This window comes from Phycomyces blakesleeanus, assembly GCF_001638985.1.
Source record: "Phycomyces blakesleeanus NRRL 1555(-) unplaced genomic scaffold PHYBLscaffold_1, whole genome shotgun sequence".
NCBI classification, from domain to species: Eukaryota; Fungi; Mucoromycota; class Mucoromycetes; order Mucorales; family Phycomycetaceae; genus Phycomyces; species Phycomyces blakesleeanus.
This window is the reverse complement of record NW_017265134.1, coordinates 762665-773941: the sequence shown is the minus strand read 5'-3', so window position 1 is coordinate 773941 and position 11277 is coordinate 762665. Positions and strand designations below refer to the sequence as shown.

The window sequence follows — 11277 nt, the reverse complement described above, 5'->3', positions numbered from 1 at the left end:
TTCGTAAGCATAACTGCGTCCACGTAGGTAATCTGCCAAAATGTCTAAGCAGCTATAATAATACTGAAAGTTAATAATGATTTTCTGGGTATAAGATACAAATAAAGTTGCTGTTGTTTTTTACGTGGTAAATTGTGAGAAAATGAGCACTTTGTGATTGCCTTGTATGAGCTTCTTCAGTAGCTTATCAATTAACACCTTTTAAAAAAAATAAAAGGTATCAAATATAAGTATGTTATGTTGTAAAGTGATTATCAAGGTTTTATCATACAAGCTTTCCGGAGGATTGAACAAGACAGTTAAATTGCTCTTGAGGGCCCTTGGCATTACATTCCGATACAATCACTTCTTCGGCACCTTCAAGCAAATATGGATGGACACAACACTTGCGAAGCTGCATCATAATATTGCGAAGATGAGGCACTTCTTTGTTTGCTACAATAATAAACATAAATCATTAACCCGTTTTTTATAAAGATATATCACTATTGGAGTCCTTACATTTTCCAGATCGCTTTAAGAAACTAAAGTTCTTTTCCAGAATTGCCCTGTACCATTTCTTTTGGGGATTAGTCAATTCTACTTCTACTACGGTCTCTTCTTTCACTGGAATCGTCTTTTCAACATCTTCCTTGAAACGTCTGAGCATGATAGGTTTTAGTAGAGCCTGCAATTTCTCGACTTCGGCTGCTGTCTTGAGTGCTCCGTACTCGGCAAAGAACAGTTTTTCATCACTAGAAGAATTTCATGGTTTCATAAGTATATAAATATATAGTTTACATAGTCTTTATAATTTACCTAAATATCTCAGGCTGTAAGAAATTCAACAAGCTATAAAGTTCATCAAGATTGTTCTGGAGTGGAGTTCCTAGAAATCAAAGACCATAATTAACTTAAATTCATTTTTTAGCTTTGACGAGTATTACCAGTGAGTAAAACCTTGTGTTCGAGATAGAAAGTCTTGAGAACCTCGAGCACCTTGGATTGCTATAAGGTAAGAACATCATAGGATATGGTTAATAAGAAGTCCAAGCTATTAATTTATAGCCTTACTTTATTTTTCAATCTGTGTGCTTCATCAAAAATTCCACAGCGCCATGGGATTCCTTTCAATACATCAGCGCCAGCTGAAGCCTATTTTTAAGATCATAAAATAATTAATTTAGTATTAGATTTATATATTCATTATTTCGCCTCTTTTTAAATAATAAAATAATACTAATAGTATGAAAGAGATAGAGAAAATAAAATAATATACCATTTCATAGGTAGTAATGATAACGTCAAACTTGTATCTATCTGGAATGATGTTGCCATTGATATCTTTGTAATAGAATTCAGTTTCGTAAATCAAATTACGAGCCATTTGACTTCCACGATAATCAATCACATTAAGGTCAGTCCAGGCCTTAAAAGCACGTTCCCAATGAGGGATTGCTAAGTAGAAACAATTATGTTAGAGTTCGTGTTAATATAGACATTATATATCTGCATACTTGATAGTGGAGCAACTACCAGGAAAGGACCACGAACACCAAGATGGTGGTAAATATCATTAAGAAAAGCAACAGACTGTACGGTTTTTCCTGCGATTGTGTTAATTGATCAGCCTTATTATGGTACTTAGTCAGCAAATTTACCCAATCCCATTTCATCTGCAAGGATACTGGAGCGATAACTGAAGTAGCAAAAACGAAGCCAGTTGAGACCTTCGAGTTGGTAAGATCTCAATGAGTTTGAGTATCGATACCTGTAATATGTTTAGAAATAAATACATGAGTTTTTTTTTGTTTCTGTATCTAAATAATAGTCAATATTTCTCGCTTACACAGGCGAAGAGTCATATTTCATAAATCGTGTAAAATCTGGGCGTGGTGGAGGATTGGGAACCTTTTGTGGTGGAATAATTCTGTGGGCATGGAACTCATCAATCTTTGCTTTGTCAATCTAAGGATGTAATTATTTAGCAAAAAAAAATCTTTTACGCGCCCTTGATTATTATTATTTTACCCTTTCAACATCTGCATCCGTCTCCCAAGTACATTGATCATAGTAAAGACCATTCCATTTTGCAAGGTAAAAAATCTTGTTTTCCCCCGAGACAGGATCCGTTAACTCTCCCTCATCAATAATACGATCCAACTACAAAATAAAATATAAGTTTTTTTTGCGTTCCTCTTCTCTATAAAACTTATCAGTAACATACCTTCAGATGTTCTCTAAAGTCCTCTCCCTTTTCACCATCTTGGTACCATTTCTGTAAGAATTTCTTTACGCGATGTTTACCCAGGTGCTCTGCTTCAATTTGGTCAAGAGGGACCCATTCAACATGATGGAAGCTTGAATTCTGCAAAGAAGTTTAGAACACGCAAATCATCCTTTGGCTCAAACATGATAGTAAGGTACCTTGTATTTAACAAGCAACTTTTCTTCTCCAGTCTCGTAGTTTTTCTGGTAGTCCAATATTCTCTCGAAAATCTATAAAGATTTTAGTATCATTCCAATAGACAATATCCATTACCTTTGTGCTCATTGGTATCACAACTGACTCGTCTTGCTCTACAGGACCGCCAGATCCACCCATCTTTTTTGACTTCTTTCTCATTTTGGACCTACCACCATCGCTATCCTCAAATTCGCTGCCTTCAGATTGCTCAGAATCTTCTGTTGCAAATACCTAGTATAAAACAATCCGTTTAATTTCCTCGTGTGTATATTTACGGCCTATATATATAACAAGTACCCGTACCACTTCCTCTTCTTCGGATGTTTCTTCATAAGAAGCCTTCTTCTTTTTTGCATTTCGTTGCGGTCGTTTTGGACGTGGAGGCGCAACTGTTGTTGGCATAGACATTTGCCTCGACTGAAAGTATTGTCTTTCGTATTGCTGCTGCTGCTGTTGGCGCTGAATATGTTGCTGTTGCTGCTGTTGTTGTTGCTGTTGATGTTGATGTTGAAGCTGTTGTTGATGTTGATGTTGCTGTTGCTGCTGCTGCTGTTGCTGCTGGTGATGTTGAAGCTGCGACGTTTGCTGGTGGTGGTGGTGCTGCTGTACTTGATGTTGGACATGCTGCTGCTGCTGATAAGCTTGTAAGAATGCAAGTGGATTCTGCTGTGTCATTTGGAATGCATTATTAGGGCGTTGAAATGAGTTTACATATTGAGGATTTGACATCGGACGTATGGCTTGAATCCCTGGGTGGGTTATCATAGATGTCATATTATACATCAAATTTTGATGACCAAGACCCATCCCTTCCAATGCCATCCCATTAGGTGTAATTTGTTGATGTTGGTGCTGATGTGCTTGGGCTTGAGCCTGTGCTTGTGCTTGGGCTTGAGCTTGGGCTTGAGCTTGAGCTTGAGCTTGAGCTTGAGCTTGAGCTTGTGCTTGTGCTTGTGCTTGTGCTTGTGCTTGAGCCTGTGCTTGTGCTTGTGCTTGTGCTTGAGCTTGAGCTTGAGCTTGTGCTTGTGCCTGTGCTTGTGCTTGTGCCTGTGCTTGTGCTTGTGCTTGGGCATGTACATGAGCCTGAGCCTGAGTAAGCTGTTGAGATTGTGTTTGTGCTGCCTGAATCTGTGTTTGTGGTTGTTGATAGGACATCATTCCTTGTGAGAACAAAGGTTGAAAATTATGACCTGGAGAATATCCCATGTTTTGTTGGTTCATATAGGGTAAAGAAGTCATTGGTCGTTGTTGAGAAGGCTGTTGAGAAACAATATGCTGTTGCACTTGCTGTTGTTGGTGAAACTGCTGTTGCTGTTGCACTTGCTGTTGCACTTGCTGTTGCACTTGCTGTTGCTGAAACTGCGCATGATACATTGGCATAGAAAAACCAGGATCAACAGGAGGATAACCAGGATTTAATTGCATGCCAACAATACTCGGATGCTGCAACTGCTGCTGTTGCTGCTGTAAGTGTTGTTGTTGCTGCTGTTGCTGTTGTTGCTGCTGCTGCTGTTGCTGTTGTGGGTCAAGATTCGGAATCTGATAACCAGATGTCGCCATATAATTTTGAAACATATCTCGTTGATGAGCCATGTTGTCTGTATATGCTGATTGTTCAAGTTAAAGAGGATCCGTTTGGTATCCTCGTAGAATATACGTTTCGTTTGTTGTCTACTGTTCGTCAGAACAGGGAAGGAGCGCTTAAATAAGATATCCTAATGAGAGATTTAATGTAAGTAAATGGGTGATTGTGTTGAATGATGATTGGTTTTCGTTTTCTTTGTCATCCATGTTCCCCACACCACTCTCCCCATGCACACGCCTTTTTGTGTTTCTAATTCTTTCGTGTGCATGCGCAAAGGTCGCGTCATCGGTTTCCATCTCTATATGATATGCGCGTCTCTATTTCACTATATTGTATTCCATTCTAGGCGTGCGTACGAGTGGTGCTAACATTGGATGCATTTCTCCTTGTCTCATCCATTTTAACCCCATGACGTACCAATCGCTGAGTCAAAAAATAAAAATAAAAAATAAAGAATCTTGGTGCTTGATCAAGATGATGGAGTCGGGGATGTAAGCGATTATAGATAATCAGACTAAGAAAGCGAGTCAGACTTGTTCAGCCTCGCCTTTCTATCCGGAAGGTCGATAGAGTGGGCCAAAAAGGTATAAAAAAAAAACAAGGAATTGAAAAAATTCTGACGATTCACCTAAAAATTTTGGGACCCCAGCAAGAGGGTTTGTAAGTGGCGGGGCAGACGTGGGTTGCAAATCAAATAGGTTTTGATTCCCCGAGAGAAGAGAAGGAAAATCAAAGAAGGGGCAAAATAAGAGGATGTTCATAATTGGCGCAGAAAAGAACAAAGGTCCAAGAAGCCTTGTCTAATCTTCACTGGTATTTGAAGCTCAACTTCTCCTAACATGGCGATGGCCACAATATATCAGTATATTTTCTCTCTCTTTCTCTTTTTCTAATAATTATGGATAATCATAAACTTCATTTTTTGAATTCTTTACTGTTAAAAACCAAATCGTTCAATTATCTTTCAGGAATTTTACTGGAGACATTTGGCTGACAAATGCTTTGGTACTGCGTCTTTTTTACAAAGCATTTTCAAAATGAAATAAAAATGACTATAAAGATGTGTGTTTTTGCAAACATTATACTATTTATATAAGTCTTAATAGGCTCTTGACTAGCAATTGATGTGATATTTAAGGTATAAGCTTACTGAAATTCTTTGTTTTCTATAATTATGGATTCTTAATCCTGAACACAGCTTTTTATTTTTATTTTTATTTTTATTATTTTATTTTATTTTGCTTTTCTTTGCTTTTTCTTGTATGCTTCAGATTAGGCTAGATCAAAAAGCCTTCCTTTTTCATGATCTCCAGCCAATCATCAGTGACAATTCGTCTGTTTTAGGCTCGAGATTTATCTCCGACCAATACACAAACACACTCTTTCCCCTGCAAGATCTCCTTGGAATCGATATGGAGGAAGATGAAGTCTGGATACGATTACCTATGGAGTCATTCCAGGGCAGATGTGTAGAACTTGTGGTTAGTATAATAGCAGACTTTTTTACAATTAACCTTGTGGAATTCGTGTTCTATACGCCTATACACATTTCATATGCACTAAAACTTTAAATAATTAATTAGACAAGACTTTTCAAAAAAAAAGACATGCACATGTATATATATCTATAAGATACTATCAGTATTAAATAAGAGTTTCAATTAAAGGTGGGTTTGTAATGTTATTAAAGTGTCTAGATCACGTGCCAATATAGAAAATAGTAAAGAAGAGGTAGTATTGTCAGAACACTTTTATAATGAACCAAGTCATGCACAAAACATGCATAATATAAAGATGAAGGTTACACTAATTGGGCTTATTTTTGTTTTTGTGGTGCCAAAATAGTTTATTTCGACAGTTCGCTAATATTTACATGTGTATGTTCATATGGCTTTCTGGAAGTAATAATTTATACTTGAATAATGCTTTATATTAAAATACTCACACATTTGTATGTATATATTACATACGCGTCTGTTCTAATATAATGTTAGCAGAGATTTATGTCCAATATATTACATATATTCATACGAATGCTATGAGAAAAAGGAGGGGATTCAGAGGGTAGCTTTGAAAAATGCTATGCCTTTTTTTTCAAAACCACCTATGTTTGGACAAAGGTCTGTATCAAAAGAGGTACTATATGTCTCATTACTATGACTATAAAAAAAGGCAGATATGACTGTATAGTGCAATTGGAGGCACAGTTGCTACTTTTTTTTTTAAAAAAAAAAGATAGTATTGTTTAATTGCTGTAAAGTATACATAGTAAGAAGGCTCTTATTCTAATTATATCTCAATTTATACAAGTATGCTACTGTTAGAAGAAGAATAAATAAATAAAAGCATAATATTATCCTGCTCACTGTTATATTGAGATGGTGGGCGTGGTGGCTGAAAGCCGACTATTGTCGTGGTACGAAATTGGAAAACGAAACAGAGGACATATCAGAGCAAGTTTAACACATAATAAGGTATCCCTTTTTTACCTCGTTAAAAATACTTTTCCCATTTTATAATTTTGGTAGCTGACTCTTATCCCCATACATCTAGCCAATTAACTATTATTTGACTCGTATTAACTATTGGAGTGCACATATATTGTCTTGAGGGCTTATCCTCATGAAGTAGTCTATTATCATTTATTACAGCGCCTCAATTAAGGGTAAAACACCCTTGCTAGCTAGTAATCCAGCTGTAAACATTATACAGCTCGAACTTCCTTCCTCACAATAGTAGCATAACTAGTTACATTGCCTCGTACAAGCATCTTATGTGTGAACAGGCTCGAAGTAGAGTCTCGCACATCATTATACGCTATAAAGAAAGATTTGGGTAGTCAACAACATCTAAGGTAGCACCTGCTGTCAAAGAATGAAGTAATAACAGGTCTTACACGGAGGAAATACCAAATGTTAAGCATAATTAAAAAAAAAATAGCACATTAGTTCGATCCAAAACAGAAAGTGAGCGCTAAAAGTGTATATTCCAAGCATATTTATTTAGTTATATGTTTATTTTGTAGGAGCTTGTGGCGAAATTGGTCCCGTTGGACAATTGGCGATCCCGGAGGGTGACCAAGATAAGTCAGTACAATAGGCGACATGCAGTCATACAAAGATGCATTAAACGTGGTCTTTAGCAACAATTGTTCCTGTCTCTGTATATCTGGCTCATTTTTCTTCTAAACCTCACTTTTTTTTCCTGGGCTTTAGCCTGCTTCCGAGAATTTGTCTTTTTTTTTCCAGAGCAGCCTGCAACGCCTCTTGAATGGGCTGTAGGGATGAATATTTTGCGGGGAGTTACCGAATTGCTGGGTTCATCGCCCTGACAAGGTTTTTAATGGCTATGGAAAGGTGGATTTCAATTGCAGAATATATTAATATGCCCAACCACTTCACAGATATGCCTTATTTGCTTATGTTTATGATTTTCAGTGCATCTGTCGACAGAGTACCTCAGTGTCTAACAGAAGACACAATGATATCTACTTTTGGGTTAGGTTCCATAGATCCGGGTGTCAGCTGGGCCCAAACCTTATCTGAGACAATAAGACGCTCTTTATAGATATTGTCATTTCCTTTGAACCATTGGTGCTGGCCTTCTTCATAAACAAAATTTTCGCGAACTTTTTCAAATGGGGGTAAGGCAGTGTCGCAATTGAACAGCGACAGCCTTGTAACTTTCTGCCTGGAGTTTCGTAATATTCACTCGGAATCGTTTGAGATTTGCCTAAATAACAGGCATGGCCAGGAATTCCTTGCTACCCACAACAGTTGGATTGCCCCATGCACGTCAATATTATTTGATGTCAGAAAGGTACATTTCAACATCTATCTGAATAAGTGCTTGTGTTTTTTTCTTTCTGCCTTGGTTTTGAGTTGAAGCTCAATACCTCAAAGATAAGCTTTTCTCAATCGTCGAAAAAGTGGATCAAGGTCGTTGAACTCAGCATGGATATGGTAAAAACCCGAATTAAAAGAGGTGTCTCGACAATACATTCGAGGAGTTTATTTGAGGACTTTATCGTGTATAATGGTAGATATATATATATATATAGATATATATATATATATTTATGTTGGTCCCCAGTAAATGGTACTTCCTAACTGTAATTAGGCTGTTTGTGAGTGAGACTAATGGAGTAGAAATGAAGTTCCCATGTTAAGCTATCAATTTTGACAGATTTTGTGGTTTAGATGAAAGATCCACCTAGCGCATATATATATATATGTAATAAATTTATTTTACAGATTTTGAATTTACGTATCCTGAATATTATGCTTTAAACTTTTATCTTTTAAAAGAAACAAACTTTATAGAGTCGAGGCAAGCTATAATGTGTTGGTGTTTTAGCCAAATTTGTTATTGATTTATTTAATTTTCTCCCATAAAAGATAAGACCGAAACAAGGTATTTTTATCTATAGCAAAGAACTGGCTTTCTTTATTTTGTAGCTGCAAAGTAGATTAAATAATATACCGGCATTAAATTAAAAGGTTGACCCCTTTAATCTATCAATTTCACATCTAAGCAAGGTAATTTCATCGGTTATTGGCCATTTTGCTTTTCATGATGGCTATATCTATGAGTATTCTTGCCTTGCATAATTGTGCTTTTATGTCTAGAAATAAAGAAAGAAATAAGAAAGAAAGCAAAGGGAGACCTCAAAAAAAGAGGGGGGGGGGGGGGCATTAATTGATCAGATAAACAATAATTGACCGATTTCTTGGTGTCAACAGCTAGAAATAAGATGAGTCTTTTAAGCAAGGTAGATAAACTTTATATAGTGATATTCCCCTCTTCTTCACTTTGTGATCCTCTCCTGAATTATTGACGATCCTTTTATTGTGTCCTCTCAGGCATAGCATTACTGCTGTACAGTACAAATATTAGGTATTTATATATATATATATATATTATAGTTTTTACCCTAATAAATCAAGAGCTTTGAATACATATGCTTTACCGTACTATAAAAAGAAGAAGAGGAAGAAGGGGAAGAAAGGCTGATAAGAAATACCTTGTAGTATTTCGGTGTGGTATTCAAATATACACCATTCTATTATGCAAATACCACCTTTTTTTTCTTTACTTTTAGAGTTATTATATATTCCATCGGTAGGATATAGAGCTACTTAAGCTCTTTTCAGGCCTGCTTCCCACTATATTTGGTTATATGTCTTGTTTTATTCTTCTTAAACAGTTTATAAATTCTGTCTGACTGGCCTCATACTGGCCTCATACTGGCATTGATATAATAAAACAAGATTCAAAATAAGAGTCAAGCCACAGATCTTACTTCTTTATACTGTAATATACTATCTCCTTAAAGTGGATACCTAAAATGCTGATAAGTCGATAGATTAAGGATTTTTGAAAAAGGAAAGAAGGAGTGTGTGGGGGTTATTCAAAGGAGCCTCGTGGGCATGAAATATGCTGCCCTACTTATGTGCCTTGTGGTGTTGTCTACGCATCCTTTGTACATTGCAAAATACCCCTTGAATAGCAAATAAGATCGACACTTGGTTTGATACAGTCATCAAGTCTATATATTCACTCACTCGCTCACATACATACATACATCTACCAAACCATAAATAAGGTGTATTTTAAGTGTGTGCAAGAGGCTCCCACAAAAGAAAAATATATGTATGTGTGTATGGGATGTAACAGATATACAATACAGTTATAAATATGTACAAATTCACAATAGATTTAGGAGATTAGTAAGCTCCACTTTTAAGACCACTAAATCTCTATCTCATATACGAATACATTGGAAGATTTTGATATTATTATTTATTTATCTGTTTTAGAATATCAATTCTGCCACTATGCATCCGAGCACTGCTTTTTCTACTTTTTGAAATATTCTAAATAGAGCCATAGATATTCTATAGACTCTAGCACTGTTTAATGCGGCAATAAACACGTTGTGGATTGTTTTTGATTGAAATAAATGAAACCTTTTCTTTATTCTTCTTATTCTTTGCAATATAGATATAGATCTATAGAAATGCTATTTGGATCTCATGTATACAATCATTTGGTAGAAATGAAGGCCAAACTTTAACGTGAGCAAATAAAGGAATAGAAACAGTGTGTCAGATACGAGCCATAGGATTAAGCGAGACATGACCCCGTGTATATGTCAGGGCATGAAGAAATGAACCCTGTGCTCGATCCAAATAAAGCCACAATCTTACATGGCAGGTAACTTGTAAGGGGCTGAGGACCCTTGAGGGATCTAACCTTGAATCGATTGTATAATTTTGAAACATATTCTAGAAAATATAGATTATAGTATAATATGAATATGAATAGCATAGCATAATATATATGTACTTATTATGTAAGTATTACAAAGATACAGATAACGACCTATTTGTGCCACCGTGATCATCTATAGACAATTCAATAGAAAACTTAATTATTATTTATAATTTATTATTTATTAAGGTTTGCATTGCTTTTCCTTTTTCTTTATCATTTGAATCTAGTGGTCTTAAGATATTTATAAGTATAATAATTCTGACTATGCGGAAATATTTCTTTCATAAATGTCAAACCAAGAATAATACTTTCATTGTATAAAAGACAATAGTATCAATATTAAGAGAAATCCAAAAATGTATGAAAGTCCCCGATTTCTTGTTCTTCTTCTTTATATAGTCCGAGAGGTAGAGACATATGTATGAATGTATTTATGTATGAATGTATTTATATATGTATTTATGAATGTATGTATGAATGTATGAATGTATTTGTATTTGTATATGTTTTGATATCAGAAGAGGGAGGTTCACGACCAAAGCATGAGCGGCTCCCTTTTTGTATTAGAAAGAAATAATATGAATGAATTTGGATTAAGAAGAAGATTAATGTGAAATAAGTGCATAATATGAATGATTAAAAAAAATTATATATAAAAATAAATAAAAATATATATAAAAAGAGAAGAAGAAGAATGGTTGTGTGTGTGAGTGTGTGTGTGAGAGTGTGAGGGTGTGTGAGGGTGTATACACGCTGAGAAGGTAAGGAGGAAAAATGGGGTGGGTTAAAGACATAAGAGTTGCAGAATTAGGGGAAAATGGAAGCGTGAGATGTGTTAGAAATAAATGCAGGATAACCATAGTGTGTTGCAATGAGTTTGATAAACAGAGCATTAAAAGCTTAAGAAGCAAAAGAATATAAAGACATGCAGAATGTAATAAAAATAATAATAAAAATAATAATAATAATA

At 35.5% G+C, this 11277-nt stretch overlaps 1 protein-coding gene across 1 annotated transcript; it reads left to right on the top strand.

Annotated features, from left to right (window-relative positions):
• Window positions 1–5293: 5293 nt before the first annotated feature.
• PHYBLDRAFT_138057 (hypothetical protein) lies at window positions 5294–7598 on the top strand (the record flags this gene model as incomplete). Its single annotated transcript, XM_018429925.1, has 3 exons — window positions 5294–5516; window positions 7057–7117; window positions 7313–7598. The coding sequence occupies 3 exons, from the start codon at window positions 5294–5296 to the stop codon at window positions 7596–7598; spliced, it is 570 nt and encodes a 189-aa protein (XP_018298539.1).
• Between the last annotated feature and the right edge of the window lie 3679 nt (window positions 7599–11277).